The sequence below is a fragment of the Apium graveolens genome, chromosome 9 (genome assembly GCF_009905375.1).
Source record: "Apium graveolens cultivar Ventura chromosome 9, ASM990537v1, whole genome shotgun sequence".
NCBI lineage: Eukaryota > Viridiplantae > Streptophyta > Magnoliopsida > Apiales > Apiaceae > Apium > Apium graveolens.
Window position 1 is genome coordinate 275,111,751 of NC_133655.1, and position 20,215 is coordinate 275,131,965.

The 20,215-nt window shown below is 32.8% G+C and overlaps 1 protein-coding gene across 1 annotated transcript; it reads right to left on the minus strand.

The window, feature by feature from the left end:
* Positions 1-1,720: 1,720 nt before the first annotated feature.
* On the minus strand, positions 1,721-4,135 carry LOC141686388 (uncharacterized). Its single transcript, XM_074491427.1, has 4 exons — positions 3,416-4,135; positions 2,722-3,170; positions 2,506-2,611; positions 1,721-2,359 (listed from the first exon to the last, which is right to left on the minus strand). Exons 1-4 carry the CDS (start codon positions 4,133-4,135, stop codon positions 1,721-1,723), a joined length of 1,914 nt encoding a protein of 637 aa, XP_074347528.1.
* Between the last annotated feature and the right edge of the window lie 16,080 nt (positions 4,136-20,215).

The window sequence follows — 20,215 nt, forward strand, 5'->3', positions numbered from 1 at the left end:
ACAAGCTCTTAAACCATCTCAATTACTAACCAAAAATTTTAAGGTTTGGCTTTAATAATATAGCATACTAAGTTAATAATTTGTACATGTGTTATGTTTAATGAGGCTACTATAGTAGCTTCTTGAAAGCTAGTATGATTGGTGGTAAAGATATTGAGAATTATATGTTTTCGGTGGTTGAAATATAATCTCAAGACGTGAAAATCGTGGAACTCTTTATGGTGATGAAGATGATGAGTTTGAGTATGAAATTTTTCCATATAAAAATATATATGGAGGCACATGAATAATAGCAGTTTAAGGAAATTTTCACTTCGGTAGATTAAAAAAAAAGTTTCACTTTACTAGATCAAAACAAGCCAACAAAGCAATTCAAAAAACTCTGAAAAGGTTATTACAGTAGATTATGCACTCTCAGTGAAGAATTAGAGCATATATCCTTCAAAGAAGCAATTCAAAATAGTAATAGTGAGATTTGGTTGGCACCGATCACTACACCAAAATCTCATTCACACAACTGTCATGAGACAACGGTTCAAAATATACCCGTTGTCCCAAAAAATCAAACCACGGGGTTTTCTTCGCTATGAAAAAACAGTTGTCTTGATTTCCATCCGACAACGTTTATAGAGGTTTTTGCACACTATTGTCTAAGCTTTTCGATTTGACTTATTTAGACAACTGTGATTTCATGGACTGTTGTTTATGACTATTTTAAACAAGCGTGAACCAATGTTGTATGTCCAAAAACTCATTCTATCTTAAGACAACTGTTATTTTACGAGCTGTTGTTTGTAACCCTTTTACATAATGTTGCATGCATGTTGTATGTACAAAAATTCATTCCATCTTAAGACAACAGTTTTTGACAAGTCTGTTGTCTAATTTAGACAATGGTTTACTAAAACTGATATCTTAGACTCTATCAAACAATAGATTTAAAATACCATTGTAGAAAGCAAAGTTCATAGACAATGGTTATTAACATTATGGGATAATAGAGGTTCATACAACAGTTTACTGATTAGCAAAAGAAACCGTTGTCTATACAGCAAAGATGGAAAAAAAAATTGACTTGCACATATTACAAAGGTCCAACCAACAACAAAGTAGAGATCCTCAATCAAAATTGAAAGCCATTCCTCAAAATTGGCAAACCATACACTTTCAATTAAACAAGACAGAGATTTCAAATTACATTGTTCCATATATACAAGACAGAGTTGTTTAGTAGTGAATATTACAATGAAAATGGAAACACAATCCTTGTTTACTGCCTTTGGTAACATGCATGCTGCTTAGCCATAATTTTGCACGCCTTGACAACCGCCGTATGCTGGTAATTCTGCATAAACACAAAAACAAGTGATCAACATTAATTTGCACAAGTTTGATGTGGAAAATTTTATAATTTATCCTCTGCAGTAGATAACATATCTCCAAGCCCTGTTTCTGCAGTAGAAGCTAGCCATACTTGTATGTCCGCCGAATGATTATTTTTGCTATGATAAAATCATCATCTATTATAAGAAGAGCATCAACCAGCAGCATTCACAAATTGAAAACTCAGTCAACTAGATGATGATTTTATCACGGCAAAAGTAATCTCATCAAGGGGTTCACGAGCAGTACACATGGATAATGGGAGCTTCACCTACAAAAAGAATAAAGTGAGCGGTACATGGACTCAAGTATCTATAAATAATTATATATATTACCACTATGGAAGTTGAATCCATTCTTCTTCCTCTCGCATATAGCTAGTATTTTCATCGTCCAGTTCATCAACATTCGGGAACACGGGCAACTGCAGCTCATTCTCAAGTTCTATTTCTACAGAGCCTTCATTTTCATCATCACAGTGGTCATAAAAGTTCTTTTCCGGGACTTTCAACACCACAGACCAAAATTTTTCAAGAGTATCATCAATGTAGCAAACTTGCTTAACATGTTTCCCTAGAACAAAAGGATCATTTGAAAATCCTAATTTATTTAAATTAACCAATGTATATCCCAACTCATCAACCTTAACCCCTTTGTTCATATCTACCCAATTGCAACGAAATATAGGGACTCTAAAATTATTATAGTCTAGCTCCCATATACTTGTTATAACTCCATAATAGGTATGTGAAGTATGTTCAACAGATTTAAATTTTTCGGAAGGCATTAATGTATCTGCAACAACACAAACACCACTACACTGTACTTGTCTATTATTATCACGCTCCTTGGTGCTATAAATAACCCCGCTGATTTTATAACCACTAAACGTAGGAACATTCTTGTTAGGCCCTTCTGCCATCCACCTTATATCATCACCTATGCTATTATGGTCATGGAGCAATTCCGTCTCAATCTGTACAATAAAAAAAAAATTAAACAATTTTTTTAGGTCTGTGTTTTTATTTTTTATTGGATGTCTTCGACTTCTTATATTACTTGTCTGTATTGTTTTTAATCAGGACTACGTAACAAGGTAATAAACACATAAATAAAACTTACCTTTTTCCTGAACCATTCGGGGAATTGTTCATTCTGCTTGGTTTTTAGCCACACCTCGTCATTTTCATGCTGCTGGTATCTTAGCATTAAAGATGCCATATGTTCACTACAAGTAAAATCAATTGCTTCAATATATTTACCGAATTGCAGATAATGAGAAAATAACAAAATGCACACACACACACACATATGTTAGTAACTTACTCAAAATATTGCCTCATGTGATTGCTATTTTGCAGAACACATAAGTGTGCTAGATGCAATTCCTCTTTGCTTGGCTTGATCATTGTCGCACCAGATAAAGGTTTGCTTATTGCATTTTGCTCATGCCTATCATTTTTTGGCAAACCTATGGTAGCTTCTTCAAAATTGACCAAACGTTCAACGGCCTCTTCGGCAACATATGCCTCGGCAATACAACCTTCGGGATGAGCAGCATTTCGAACATATACTTTAAACGCCTTCATATATCTCTCAAAAGGATACATCCAACGTAGAAAGATTGGCCCGCAAAGCTTAACCTCTCTCACAAGATGAATTGAGAGATGGATCATGACATCGAAGAACGAAGGGGGAAAGTGTTTTTCCAGCTGGCATAATGTTTCCACCAACTGAGATTGCATATTTTTCAATTTATCTACATCGATGACTTTGCTGCAAATTGCCTTGAAGAAAAGGCAAAACCTTATTATTGTGCACCTGACTTTTTTGTGCAGTACCGACCGAATCGCAATTGGAAGCAAATGATGCAATATTGTGTGGCAATCATGAGATTTCATTCCAACAAGCCGAAGTTTTTCCATATTTACAAGATTCTTGATATTTGAACAAAATCCATCCGGTAACTTCATTTGAAGAAATGATGAGCAAGGGGACTCCTTCTTGGTATCAAGGGGAAATACCATAAGACCTTAGCAGGGACTCCTTCTTGTTCTTCTCCTTTCTTATTCAGTTTCCATCTAGAGGCCTTACATATGCGACAAGTAGTCTCATCTTCATCTTGTGGCCCACGATATAGTAGACAATTATTCGGGCATGCGTGTATCTTATCATAACCCATTCCTAATGCACATAAGGTTTTCTTCGCTTCATTGAAAGAAGAAGGGACATTGTTGCCTTCTGGTAGCAAAGACCCAATCAATAATAGAACATCAGAAAAACATGAATCCGACATACCATGCTTCACTTTCAAGTTGAATAACTTAACCAAAGCTTTCATCTTAGTGTAATTCTCACAACCAGGATAAAGAGGTTCATGCTCACCTTTCACATGGTTGATGAAATCTGAAGAATCTGAAGAAAGAACATCATCATCGTCAGCTTCACCCATTCTTGTGCAGAATTGGTAATTAGAAGATACCGAGTTGTCACTTTCATCCAATACAGGACTTTCTACAATATTTGGCTCCCCGTGCCATATCCAGCGAGTATACGTTTCATCAATACCATTTTGAAACAGATGGTTTTTAACAATCCGAGCTTTCCAAGATTTGCTATGTGCGCACTTTAAGCATGGACAACTTATTTTGTCTTCGTTATATCCATTCTCAAAGGCAAACATAAGTAAATCGTCCACTCCATTCTCAAACTCTCTTGTTCTTCTATCAGCTTTTAACCATGACCTATCCATATTTTGATATAAAACAAGCTACAAAAAGAAAGTGACATGATGGTCAAAAACAGAGCATATACTATTAAGCTTATGACTAACTACCAAAACAATTACAAACCCAAATTCCCAAATAACCAAAACTATTAAGCTTATGACTAACTACCAAACCAAAACAATCAGCAACAACTACATAATCTATTAGCAATTAGTAACTAATTAAGCTTATCACAAACCCAAATTCCCAATGTGCATCACTTCAAACAATTAATTGCAAAGGTGAGCTTGTGTTAGAGCTTAAACCACTGAAACAATGGAGGAACCCTAAAACACTAAAAAGATAATTTAGGTTACGGATTTACCTAAAATGGAGCCGCCACGAATCACGATGGAGAGTACAGGAGGGGATAAGATGAGGAGTAATGAATGACCTAATTTTGACTTCAATTATTATGTTCTCATTCAGACATAACAAAGCTCAATGATTGGGTTGTTAAAATTTTAAATAATCCTTAAATTATGTCCAAATAAAAATCCACTTATGGATAGTCATTTACAAAATTTATCGATGTTAATATCGACTTATTGTAGTCATGTACAAATTTTATCGGAAAATAATCAACTCTTCTTGTTCGTCTTTTTAACAGAAATCCGGTAAAAGCTGTAGTCCCTGACACGGGTACTACTACCCAGTTGACTTAATTAATTTCTGAAATGGATTTGTCAACGATCCAACCGTACGGATGTTAATATCGACTTAGTGTAGTCATGTACAGATTTTATCGGAAAATAATCAACTCTTCTTGTTCGTCTTTTTAACAGAAATCCGGTAAAAGCTGTAGTCCCTGACACGGGTACTACTACCCAGTTGACTTAATTAATTTCTGAAATGGATTTGTCAACGATCCAACCGTACGGATGTTAATATCGACTTAGTGTAGTCATGTACAGATTTTATCGGAAAATAATCAACTCTTCTTGTTCGTCTTTTTAACAGAAATCCGGTAAAAGCTGTAGTCCCTGACACGGGTACTACTACCCAGTTGACTTAATTAATTTCTGAAATGGATTTGTCAACGATCCAACCGTACGGATGTTAATATCGACTTAGTGTAGTCATGTACAGATTTTATCGGAAAATAATCAACTCTTCTTGTTCATCTTTTTAACAGAAATCCGGTAAAAGCTGTAGTCCCTGACACGGGTACTACTACCCAGTTGACTTAATTAATTTATAAAATGGATTTGTCAACGATCCAACCGTACGGATGTTAATATCGACTTAGTGTAGTCATGTACAGATTTTATCGGAAAATAATCAACTCTTCTTGTTCGTCTTTTTAACAGAAATCCGGTAAAAGCTGTAGTCCCTGACACGGGTACTACTACCCAGTTGACTTAATTAATTTCTGAAATGGATTTGTCAACGATCCAACCGTACGGATGTTAATATCGACTTATTGTAGTCATGTACAAATTTTATCGGAAAATAATCAACTCTTCTTGTTCGTCTTTTTAACAGAAATCCGGTAAAAGCTGTAGTCCCTGACACGGGTACTACTACCCAGTTGACTTAATTAATTTCTGAAATGGATTTGTCAAAGATCCAACTGTACGGATGTTAATATCGACTTAGTGTAGTCATGTACAGATTTTATCGGAAAATATAAGATGTTTAAAATAAAGTCATCTTTTTAACGAAACACTGAACCGAATAAAAATCTTCTAATCGAAATTATTAACTAAACAATTGTAACAAAGTATGTCTAACAACAGTTTTTCAGACAAGATAATTTAATTTTTAAAAATTAAAATATATTAAAAGACATTACATACCGTTAGATTGAGGTACTATCTCAAATCAGCACCGTTCATTTGATTTTTCATTTCCCCCCAATCAAAAATTGTCTCCCACCTTGGCTTCGCGGTGTTTACTTTACCAGTTTACATTCACAATTTCATTTTTCATTTTCATTTTATCACACGCGACAACGGCGATCACAGGCGACAACGGCGATTACTCAACCTAGCATCACACGCGACAAGGGCGATTACTCAACCGTTTAATCACTGGTATGGGCTTAAACCCTAGAACCCTAGCGTCCCTGATTTTATCTTTTGTATTTGGGGTTTTTTCATCTTATGTATTTAGGGGTTGTAGAGTATATGATATTTTGGGTATCTTCATTCCGATTATATGCGTCCTTTGCATGCATTTTGTCACTCACTCTTGATTTTGAGTCCCTGATTTTATGTATTTAGGGGTTTTGGGTTTCTATTTTGAATATATGATGGTTGTGGGTTTCGATTTTGAGTCCCTGATTTCATGTGTTCTATGTTTCACTCTAGATTTTAGTGTTCCTCTAAATACACTCTGCATATACACTCAGCATCCCTGATTTTAGTGTTTCACTATGCTTGATTTTAATGTTTCACTTAAGATTTTGTGGATTTTGATCCACATTGCCTCTGTTTGATTCACGGAACACATAAACACATTGCCTCTGTTTGAGTATATATGTTTCGTGCATATATGCGAAGTCCTTTTAGATATATGACAGCTCATTTTACATGTTCTATAATATGTGACTCTGAAATTTGGTTTTTCTTCCATATACATTTGATACATGTGTTTTAAACTTTAGTTTTTGTTTGGTGTATAGATAATGGCCACTCCGAAAAAGAAAAGTGAGTCAAAGAAGACAGAATTGAACACAAGAAAGTCACCGAGAACAGGGCCAAAGAAGAAAGAGCTTAAAAGGTCCAGGTCTTCATCCCACCCAACTACCATGAATGTGATCAGGGCTTTACGAAAGACCAGGTCCTTAAACAACCAGACCCCTGCTATGACCCCCACCCCATCCACTTCTTCCCCAAAGTCTGTGAAGAAGAAGCCTATATCTGAAATCTTACAGAAAAAATAAGTGTTGAAATCTTACAATAAGATGACCAACATGATCAAGTTCGTAGATCCCACCACAATTGGTGCCATTGGCTGTGGTAATGCAGGGCAGAGGTCGCGTGCACTCGCTGCACGATTTAAGAATGCTAAGAAAGGGCAATACTTTCTTATGCCTTACAATGACGTGTAAGTTTTAATCCAAGAGCTAGCTAGTTAGACATTCTCATATAATGTTTTAGCTAAACAGGATCACATGCCTTTTTAAATTGATTTTTTTTGGAGCTTCTAAGTTTCAATTTTTATGACAAGGCTTCAATTCATTCATGTTTGTGTAGGAACCATTGGAATTTAACTGTTGCAAATCCTGAGGCAGAGGTTGTCTACCACATGGACCCTCTAAAACGTCGAATCGCTAATGTGGAATGGCTGGATGTTGTCGACAAGTAAGATTCAGCTTCTAAAATATCTGTATGGAGTCTTGAACTTTGATAGACCACGCATTTTTCAGTTGCTTAATGGTTTTGCTGGTATTATTTTGGTTGTAGTGCCATTAAAATTTACAAAGAGGATCTCAACAAGGTTGTCAAGAAGAAAATTTTGTGGGAGAACATGGCGGTAATAATCAATTCTCATCATATTTTTTCTATGCTATTAAGGATATTGTAATTAAATAATTATTTCTTACATCTCAGTTAGTTGATATTGTAATTAAATAATTATTTGTTACATCTCAGTTAGTTGTTAAGGATAGAAGTTAGTTAGATTAATGCTTGTATATAAACACTACTGCACTCATAGTTTAGAGACTTATTTTTTACATTCACCAAATCTGTTTTGTATAGTTATCTCTCTGCAATATACATACAAGAGCTTCTTTCTCTCCAATTCACAACTTTTGTAATGCATTTTTAATTAATCCAGGGAGTTCCAGTGCAGTCAGGAACCAAGGATTGTGGCCTGTTTGTGATGCGCTATATGAAGGAGATTGTTCAGGACAAAGAACTTGAGTTTGCTGCTAAGGTGAGATTTTCACTTTGGGTTTTCCCATTGACTTATACTCTTACTCGTACAGTACTTAATTGTATGACTTATGTAAAATTTTGGGTTATTTTTCAGTGGATGCGTAGATCAAACTTGGTTTACACTGATGATGACATTAACGAGATCCGCTGTGATTTTGCAAAATATTTCATGAAACGCCATGCAATCTAGGTTCCAAATTTGTGGTCTTTTGTTTGAACTAGTAGTCGGATTTGAACTTTAAATTATGCAGTTGGTCATGGTGATGCACTTTTTGGTCCAATCCAAACAGAATTGTCGGTAGATTGATAGATTTGTCTCAATCTATTAGTAGATTGCATGGTCAATCTATATATATTGTGCTCAATCTATATATATTGCCCGGTTCTTGTTCTACTGTTGTAGGATTGTTGGATTGGTTGTGTTTGGTGGATTTATATTAGATGTTTGGTGGATATATATATATATTGGCTTGTTCTAGGATTGTTGGATTGATATGTGTTTGGTGGATTTATATATATTGGCTTGTTCTTGTTCTAGCTAGTTCTAAGTTTGTTGGTTTGGTGAATTTATATATATTGGCTTGTTCTTGTTCTAGCTAGTTCTAGGTTTGTTGGTTTGGTGGATTTTGATTTTTTTGTGATTGGTAGTTAGTTCTCGGTTTGTTCGTTTGGTGGATTCATTTTTGGTGGATTCATTTTTAGGATTTAGTTTTTAGAAAACAGGTGGTTTGGATGAAATCAGGATTTTATATGCAAAATTTTATATACAACAGATGATTGTGTTCTCAATCAAAAACAGCCATTGTACCAAACTAATTGGAACAACACTGTAACATTGTTTTAACAGTTGACTAAAGCTCTATTCACAACACTTTAAAACATGGTAATATTGTGTCTATCATGTTCACATAACGACAAAATATACGATGGTGTTATCTCAAGGATAACACTACAATATGCTTTAAACAAAAAATGTGGTCTAAAGAGCATTAAGATGGCAGTTAACATAACTTAGTATTAAAATACTATCACAAACCATTGTTTGAAATAGCTCCTTACAATATTTACCTAAAACTGTTGTATAAGACAGCATAAAATAACAGTATTGACCTAAAACTGTTGTGGTTAGCCTTTCAAACAACATTATATACGACGCTGTTGTCTCAAGGGGTGCACTACAATAGGAGTTAAACAAAAAATGTGGTCTAAAGAGCTTTAAAATGGCCATTAACCACAACTCATTATTGGAAATACATTTCACAAACCGATGTTTGAAAGACTTCCTTACAATACTCTGGCTCAAGGTGTTGTCTAAGACATCATAACATAACTGTATTGTCCTAAACCTATTGTGGTTAGCCTTTCAAACAACAATCAACAAACTACCCGTTGTTTGACAAATAATATATAGAAATTTTGCACTCTTAGTTGACAGTAATACACCGTTGTCTTCTTGAGGAAAACCGTTGCAGGTAAACTGTTCCAACAATACAGTCTTTTATACAACCTGTTGTTGAATGACAGTTTCGGTAACAGTTATGAACCTGTTGTGTCTGTAGCTTCTAGTAATGGTTCGATGCACTGTTGTCTGATCGAAATCACACGGCTCCTCAATAGACGACCCAAAATTTTGACATCAAACAACGGTGAAAAACGGTTGTAGGATCATGTTTTTCTTGTAGTGGATGGAAGAAGAGACGAATCAATGTCTACAATCGAACCAATCTTGGGATTTACTCCCATTACATTGAAAAACTATTAGTTGTAAGTGGGTGTACAAGAAGTGAGAAGGCATCTTAAAACAAGCTGATACAAGGTACAAGGCGACATTCATAGCGAAGAGGTATGCATAATGAGATTTTTTCTCTGGTCGTGAAGAACATGTATATTCAAGCATTATTAAGTATATTTCTAATTGGAAAAAGACATTACTAAAAATAATACTATATTTGTTTATGATATTTTAGTATATGATCCTTTAATTGTATGTGAAAACAAATAATAACAAATTTAAATGAAAGAAGGTCAGCTTGATAACTAATGATCAAAATCCTCTAAGTATAATTATCTTTGTTGTTTAATGCAAGTATTCCATAACTACAAAAATTGGTATATAGAGCTTAGTAAAATCTATAACAATATACAACTTTAAAGTACCAATATTCATAAACATTCATACATCATTAAATTCCAAAAATATTAGTCATAATAAGAATTCACAACATATCTAACATATATTTAGATTAGAGATAGCAAGATAGATGGACATCTTAAATCGAATATTTTTCATTAACTAAATTAACTTTCAAAAATAGATAATCACCAAAGTAACACTTTTTCAAGATGTTTGGTCAGTCTACCCACCAGAGATGCCAAACCGTGCAGCGTATCTGCTATTTTTCAAAAAATGGTGTGATACACATTATCTTCATTTCATACACTATACCATAAACAGCCTATTGTAACACCAAAAAAGTATGAACAAAAGCCAAAAAGCGTTGTTGAAAAGGAAGAAAATGGCTATGGTAACACTTTTTTGAAAAATAGGATCGTAGCTAATATCGGTTCTATCTTAGGGGTCTATGGTAACACTTTTTCAATTTTTGGTAACATCTAAAAAAGTGTAAACATAGAACATCTATGCCTACACTTTTATTGTTTTGGTAACATTAAATTTGGTGTAACTATAGACCTATGGTAACACAATTATGGTATTTATTACATCATATTTGGTGTAAACATAAGGCTATGGTAATACCATATTAGCTATTGTAACATTAACAAAAACAAAGTTATCAATGGCTACAGCTTGTTATCTATAGTTATACATTTATGTGGACCTTTTAAACTTCTACCTACACTTTTAAATCTAAACCTACATTTTTTTGGTATTCACCAATAGAGAATATAAATAATTTATATCAATAGCTACACTTTACAGGACTCTTTTTCAACACTTAATAAGAAAAAAAGACAATATAATGTTTGAAAATAGAACTTCCGCATTTCAAAGTTTACCAAACATTCATCAAGAAAAACAATCCAACAACCAAAACAACCAATTCAAGTACCACCAACCACCAACCAGTTCCAAGCCAACCAACCAGACCGAAACAAGTACTGGAAACTAAAACTAACTTAGCTAGCTAGGTACCACATCAAGATCATGATAATTACTTGATAAGTACAATATAACTTTACGGTGACTGCATTATCACTTGTAACATAATCTCCTCTCTTATGCTGCTCATATAGGTTCTTTATCCTTCTCTTCCACTAATGCTTTTTAGGTATCTTTTTTTTACAAAGGTTTCTTTCTTCTTTACACTGACTTCATTCCTCTTTGTAGAAGTTCAAAACCTAAACAACCAAGAAACAACCAAGAGGTAAAAAAGTGTATGTTATGCATGAGATTGATGCTATGTGTGAGTGTATATCAGTGTGTGCTGAAGGTTGTAAAGAATCAGAGATAAATATTTTTGCTTTAGAGCGAGAACTAGAGGTTATTCAACTAACAACAGTGAATGTATAAAGTGAATGTATAAATGGGAAGTATAGACAGTATAATTTTGAGAGTATAGTATATATCATAAAGTGCAGATGATCAGAGTATTTAAAGGATAAAATTATTATTTTTTATTATTGCACCTAAAACTGGCTAATTAATTAAATATTGGTATACTTACGTGGCCGAGTTTTTTCTTGGCTTTGGCATTGGAGCTGCTGCATTAATTGGGGGGATGGGTTAAACTTGGAGCTAAGTTCTGAAAAATAGACTCGAGGATGTCCTCTGTAGATATTGCTCATAATATTCTTGTAATTGTTGTGGAGACAACTGCTCTACAGTTGGCCAAGTAGCTAAAGTACTGGCATTATCTGCAGATGGAGGGGCAGTTGCAGCCTGAGATACTGTTTCCTGTGAGGCTTGGGCTACGAGTTGTGAAATGGTCTGAGCTCGTCGACTCAAAATCTGTAAGGTGACAATAAATAAGAATATTATCAATGTAAGAGATTATAGACCTGCACTAGAAATTGAACATCACATGAAGACATTTGTACACTCACAACATAATTTTGAGCATGTTCACGTATTTATCAATGTACAAGCCTCTGTTACATACCATGAGAGAATTTCTGAAGGAGAATCCAGAACAATGTGACTTGTATTAAGAAAAAGGGCCCTGCCATGAGCATCCACTCCTATGATACGAGCACCACACTAGTGTTCTGTCTAGTCTTTCAGCCAAAGCTTTGTCAGATACAACTAGTGGTTGCAACAATTAGGGTGGTGATATGTATTCTCCATATGCGTGTCAAAAGCTGAGATGCATTACAAAAATGCGTATATGGGCTGCTGCGGTAGATGAAACTCTGCACCATCATTATACTACATACGAAATAGCGTTTCCAGTGTGCATTTTAGACCAAATTTTTTGAAAGTAGTAGGCAGTGTCATGAAAATTAAAAAAATGTGATATTTTGGTGACAAGCACGAATTTAAAAAACTAATACATACACTATTAATAGGGCATTGAACTTCACTGTTTTGCAACGTTTACACCTATATACCATCATATAAAATTTGCCGGGCATATTTCCATATTAATTTATTTTCGGGTCATAGAAAAGGAGTTTGACGGTGATGATTACTCCATATGGTGTTTCAGCGTGTATATGATTATGACTATTAATTTCAGATTTTTAGGAAGATATTTTCCGGACATTAGATAATCTCTTGGGGTGATCTGAATTTATTTTGTGTAAGGATTTCGAGATTCCGCTTTTGTACTTGAGTATATTATAACATGTTAGTTTTTATATATTTATTTCATAATTTTTAGAAGTTGTTGGAGAAGTCACTTTTGTTCCGAATTCTGGTTCATGTGGCGTGTTTATATGTGCAAATATAAATTATTGTGTATTTTGAATTTATAAATTTTATTAAAGTATTGTTGGATTGTGTTGTTTGGAATTGATTTAGAGGGCTTCTGACCACGGAAAAAGTCTGTTTTAGAAAGATGTTATTTCAAAATTTTTTGTAAAATATCTATTTCAGTTTCAAATTATTATCTTTTATTATTTTCAAAAATCGTAATTTGATTGAATTAATTATAATTTGTTTCATTTAAATATTTATTTATTTAATTGATTGACTAATTCATTTAATACATTAATTTTATTCATAAATAGTTAAATGAAACGTAATTATTTATAATTAAGCCAAATAATATTCTAAAATTATTTTGCATTTTTAAAAATATATTGAGGTATTGAATCTTCAATTAAAATTATTATTAATTAAATTATTCTAATTTTATTTGTAGAAAATAGACCATTTGTCCGTTTAATATGAAACAAACACTTCTAGACTCAGAAAAATATCCTGCTTTCATTAAAAATACTTTCGAAACATAAATCTTTTCGATTCGAAAGGTCGCTTATTTTATAAACGATTTTGAGTCGCGTGTTTATCAAAACAAGTCATATTTTGACTCAATTTCAGTTTTAAACATACCAAGACGAGTGTTGTGATGATTTGAATTACGTGTTATATGAATTACATGTTATGTGAATAATGCGTTTACGTGCTATGTAAATTACATACGTACATAGATAAAGGGTCTTGTGTTTGATTGTTATATTTATGTGCGGGATATTGTATAGGTAGATGATAGAGTTTGACTCAAAGTTTATCGGATAATTATTGCTTAAATGATTAAAGTGTATCTTTTAATTATAGATACAGATCATTCAAGATGATAAGAACCAGACGTTGGATTAAGAGTGAAATGGAATGGTGCTGAGTATCTAGCTTTTACAATCGCAGGAGCAGCCTATTAAAATAGAAAGACAGTGAGGTCATGAGATGCCAGACTGAGATGACTGTGATATTGCGAGTGTATCTAACTGCTAAACACCAAAGGCAAGTATCCCTATATTCACTTATCGTTCAAGTGACATTTATTTTGAATCCTATTATGCAGGTTTCTCTACACTATTCTAATTTCATAATAGTTAAATGCTTTACCTATCAAAATGATTGATTCTGTTTATGCACGTACTCTTCTTCTATTCTATGTCCAGAATAGTTAAGTATTTTTACTTATCCAATCACTGGATTTAAAAATGTTTTAGATTGTGATGCGATTATTCCTACCCAAGTGAATGGGGGAATAAAATTTATAAGGGTGTCTATTATTATGACCCCTTTCAATAAAATATTTTACGATTGGATGATTATTGGTTACATCGTAAGTGGCTGAGGCACCGGTCCAGCACGAGCTATTATACGAAAGTGTAATATCTTGCAATGAGAATGTATGCCTTTTTGGATATCATATAGGTAAGGTATGGCTTTGGGACACCGGTACATATATTTCAGTATTACTGCAGGATACCAGTGCGGTTTCGTGACTGATCATCAGGAACATCATAGGGCATAATTGGTTCCAATCTAAATTTCTAAATTATTTTGATATTCTTATAATAAATGATTTATCAAGTATTTCTATATAGGATAAAAAGGTGAAATGCAGTTTTGATGCAGTTTCTAATTGATATTGATATTTAATTTGTTGTTAATATCAAAGGTGGTATTGATATATATATGATCGATATTTACTTCAATACTTCAGCGCTGGTATGTTGTGACCATCTAAGTTAGTATTAATATCTAATTTGATATGACATTAAAATAAGTATTGATATCATGATTGGGGTTTTGAGTAAATTGGTTATAAAGTTTATGATTCAGTCCATAATCACTGTTTCATGTTGTTGTTTACGATATTTCCGTTAATATTATTTTACGAGTTTATTCTCGTCAAGATTCAAAGTATTGCTCTAGCATCTTCGCTCAAAAATATAAAAAGGGTTTTGAATACATTTAAGGAACCTTTCTTAACAAATTTTCTGATTCAACAATTATGATTTTAAATATTCCGCTCTATTGCATATGTCAGTTTTAATAGCAAAAGACCATATACATATTATAATGAAATTGCTGAGCATTTCTTTGGCTCATACTTGCCTGCTTTTAAATTTAACCTTCCATTACGGATTAGCTTGCGCTGTTTAGCCGCGTAATTCGAGAAAGCAAAGAAGAAGCTTTTGGAAGGTGATTGGTCTAGGATTTCCGGACTAGTGTAAGTTTTATTGTATAAAGTTGTGTGTATCATGTTATAGTTATGTTATCATATATTTGAGCCTAATATACTTCTTTTCGAATTTATACTAGCGGGTTTAGCCACGAGTTAAAATTTGTTTAAAAAGTTTTTGAAGAAAGTGAAAAATTTATTTGTAGAATTTGGATATCATATTTCTAGAACTGTAACCTTAAAAGATATTTGATTAGTTTAGGATCATAAATGCTAAATATCTTTTGCTCGCTTTTCTTAATTATTAAAAATGTTATTTTGGATTGAAGTTTCATTGTGACGACCAAATCCCATGACCCCGGATTTAGAGGCGTTACATGGATTGGGAAGGATACTTTAAATTATTGGTATTAGTGGTCATTGTTGGTGTGTGAATGATTGAGATGCGATAATTATGAAGATTCTCCACCGACATTAACAATTTCATTTTCTAGGTTTATACTATGCCAGCTTATAGTGGATTGAAGTGCTTCAAGTTCTGATAGCACAAGTTGAAGGGAAGCATGTACCTGCTTGTAATTAGCCTAATGTCATGCCAGATTTGATTGACCATATTCCAAAATTCAACGTTGATTTTTCCATACGTGTCCATGGAAAAATCAGCTCAGATACCACAAATATTATTTATGATTAAAAAGAAGATGAAGATCAGATAAAATAAAAAGATGCCTAAGTATTTTTCTCCATAAAGATCTCCAACGCATACTACACTGCTATAACTAAGAAGCAAGGATACGGGTGCAGAAGTTCCACTACATAGTATAAGAATACATAATACAAGAATTCGACAAAATATAATAGCAGGAGGATTTAAGTACGGTGGGACACGACACACACACAAATATATATATATATATACATATATATATATAAGTTCAATGAAGTACTTGTTTTTCATGAAATCCGGGAGTCCATATACCTTATGTAATTGAATATTACATAAAATATTACAGAACATATTATTTTGTGAATCATGTAATTTAAACATCAAAATTTGTAAGAAAATTTTACTCATCCCATACATTTTATACAAGGTGAACATGTATATTTTGCACTATTTTACGTAATAGTTTAATTGCAAAACGTACATGGACTCGAGAATTCCATAAAAAATAAGGCCTTCGATGAATTTAATTATACATATTTCATGTTAATCATATTAAAACCTATCAAGAAAAACAAAAAATTACATGAAAAATAAATTAAATGTATAATTTATTAATCTAAAATAGAAAATTACAGTAATTTTTTTAAGTTATGCATAAATGAATATGAAAATTGATACTTTTGTAATACCATATGGACAACAGACTGGGATTAGTTAATTTTGTGAAAGTAGTTTATTGGTATAGGTCAGGCATTCTACCGGAGTGATCCTTCTTTTTACCTATACACACTATGTGCACTTGTGGACTACTAGAAGAATAATCAAAGTTACAATTGAAGCAAATAAACACCGAACCCACATCCACGTTATGACCTTTACATACATTATATATAGATGTGTTTCTATGTACTAACCTTAACTCTCATTTATATCTATCATTCTATCTATAAACTGATTTGTAATTAACTCCAAGCTAGTTATCTAACGTGGCAATGTAAACTGGATTAATAAAAGGGTTATTGCATTTGGCATTCACATGTTTGTTTCCATTGTCTCTTTGATACTAGTTTTACTATTTTCACGTTCAACCAAGAGAATTTTAGGCTCTGCTAAATGCAACCTTCCGTGACTACTGTTGTTAGTCTTAAAAATTAAGAGGGTTAAATGGTCTTAAAATTTGTTGACACTTGCTCTCTTCTTCTCTCCCATCTATATAAACTCATATGTACATTATATATATGTATATCACATACTTGTTGAATTTATTTTTTTCACAAAATAAATTGATGGCTCAGAAGTATGTATGTGGAGCTTGGATATTGGGTAAGACGGCATGAAAGAGTGCAAATGTTGTTAGCCACTTTTTGTTATGTAATTTATTAGATTTTTATAAATAAATGATGTGATAAAAAAGTATTATAAAAAGAGTAAACTAAAAATAAAACTAAATTTTCCTTAATAAAAATATATTGCAACCCTCTTTATGTAGGTGTACATTTAACCAATACATCTAACAAATATGTGACCCTAATCACTTATCTATAATTCAAAAACTACGTTATCTAATAAATATTTAAACTCTAATTCTATCAACCTAATCAAAATCAATCCAACAAATAATTCAAATAATTTTGAATTATATATTATTTCGAACATAATTAATATTGCTATTTCACGTGATTGGTTGGTCTTTTGTGCCAGCATGCAAGGGTTATCATACAGGTTTGCTGCCAAGAGGTAACAACCTTAAAAATGTTCAGAAACAAGTTAAATGTAGTTGAATGTAGGAGTGAGGTTTATTGGGATGAAGATGAAGGCATATGTTTAGGCTTGAAATGTATGGGGGAAAGAAATTCAAGAAGCAAGTACTTCATTTGCAGATTGTGACTTGGTTTATAATTTTAGTCTGCTGGGTTTGCAAGAGTGGAGATATAGTGGAGATGTAGCAGTTGCAAAACAAAGTTGAAAGTTAAATTTATAACCGGTGTATTTCGTTCTTTATTGTAATGAATCATTGTTTTTTTGTTAAGTTTCATATTTTTCCTATAAACCTTGTTTTGGTAGAAAAAAAGCTGGAGATATCACATACAAGTAAACTAGAAATTTAAGTCAGAAAAAAAACAAAACCAATTTGCATGTAAACATACAACTATTCGTCGTGGAACTGCTCAAATATATTTTGGTATAAACTAGTACACCAAGCTGCTGATTAATATATTAATTAGCCTTATTTTGATAGCTAAACTCAAAGCCTTAAACAAAATACACAGTTAAATTCACATAACATATCCTATGTATGTACAGATGACTGCGAATGAATTGATATCATATATATAGTTCAATCATCAATGTGTAGAAGTATCAAATATAATGAAAAGAAAAAAGCAACTGAAGAAATCACGTACACACAAATATATGAGGAGTAAAATTCAGAAAAACACAATACCGGTGTGTATATATATAAATAACTGTTTAACTTGGAACCACTGCAACATAATTTGTTACCACATGGAGAGTAAGCGATGTGATATCTTCATCATAAGTTGTATACCTTCTTCCCTAACCTCGGATAATTGATTTTCAATTCGGGCAGCTTCATCATCTTCAAGCTGCGATTCCAAAGACTGCTCGAGCCTTCTCATAATATCATTCTGCAAAATTAAGAACAGTTAAAATAAGGCAACAACTTTAGTGCATAAATATATACCAGTATAGAAACACTAATTGATTCACTCCATTAACTTCTTTCACCTTACATTCCAAACACCGCCCTAGCCTTGTTAGAGAATGAGGCTGCAAAGTATTAAAAACAAATAATGTAACAACTTTAGTTCCACAAATATATACGAAGTAAAGGAAAACATAGTTGTTTATATGAAAGAAGGCTCTTGATCTTACGTTATCAGTAAAACGTTCGGGATCTTGTGGCTTTCTTTTCGATAGACAATGCTTTGGCTGTGTATTTTTCTTCTGCATGCCTTAATCAAAAAATTGTAATTATTAATTACACATGAATGTATTAGAGTAAAACATTCTATTGTTTTTGATATATGTAGTACATAAAAGAGATTTCACTTTATATATATTGGAAATTGAAACTGTATAAAATAATAAATTCAGTTTTCTATTTTTCAAGTAAAATAATAACCTCAGCATGTATTAGATAAATTATTGAGCCCCAAGTTCAAAGGTAATAACAAATCATCAATTAAGTTCACTTATTTTTGAATTAACTTCCTTATAAAAGAAAAATTTATATAATATTAACAAAATCTTGAAAAAATTTAAAATCTTTAAGCCTTGTGTATACAATACAGGACATGAAGATTGGAAAGAGTAAAAAACTGTACACTCACACACATGTTGTAAACAAACATACCATAATTAATTATTTGGAACAACACATGTGAGAACCTAAGTGAATAAAATAAAAAATAATAATTTGTTAATTTTCTCCTATTTTCATGTTGGCAAAAAAAATTCGTCATGAGCAATTTTACAATATCATAAAAATCTATAATAATAATGTAAAAGATTGAAAACTAAAGAGAAGATTGATTGTATTTATTCAAGAGAAAAGAAAAGATTAATTGGTACAGACTGGTTTGAAGTATATATATACGATAGCTTCAGCTTGGGGCCAAAGTTAGTTGTAACTAACTGCCAGCTGTAATTCTATTAAATAATAGAAAAGATACTAACTATTTTTTAGTTGTAATTCTAATCTATTTTTATCATATAGTGACTACTCTTAACATCCTGGCTCAAGTCAGGCTTGAGAGGATCATGTGTCAAGCCTAACTTGGAACATAAATCAGCCATTTGACTAGAAGGAAGAACCTTTGTCAAGACATCTGCAAGCTTTGTTGGAAAATAAGATAAATGTAACAACCCTTCAAGAACCTTGTCTCTTGTAAAATGACAATCGACTTCGATGTGTTTGGTGCGCTCATGAAATACATGATTCTTACCAATATGCAAAACTTATTGATTATTAGAGAAAAGAGTGACCGGTGATAGATGATTTACTCCTAACTCGTGTAACAATTGTACAACCCATGTAACCTCAGAAGCTGCTGCCATAGCTCTATACTCAGCCCCTAAACTGGATCTTGACACTTCTTTGATTTCCATGTAATAGGGGAACCTCCTAGGAGTAACACATATCCAGTAACTAGAGTGTGGACAAGAAGCCCAATCCGAGTCTGAAAAAGCTTGCATAATCAATCTATCAGGATTTTGCAAATTAATACCTTGACCTGCTCTAAAAGATAAGTAACTCAAAGTATGATGTAATGCTGCATAATGAGCAGTCCTGGGAGACTGTAAGAACTGGCTCAATAGTTGTATTGTATAGTTGATATCTGGCCTTGTATTAGTAAAAGAATTCAATTTACCAATAATAGATCTATA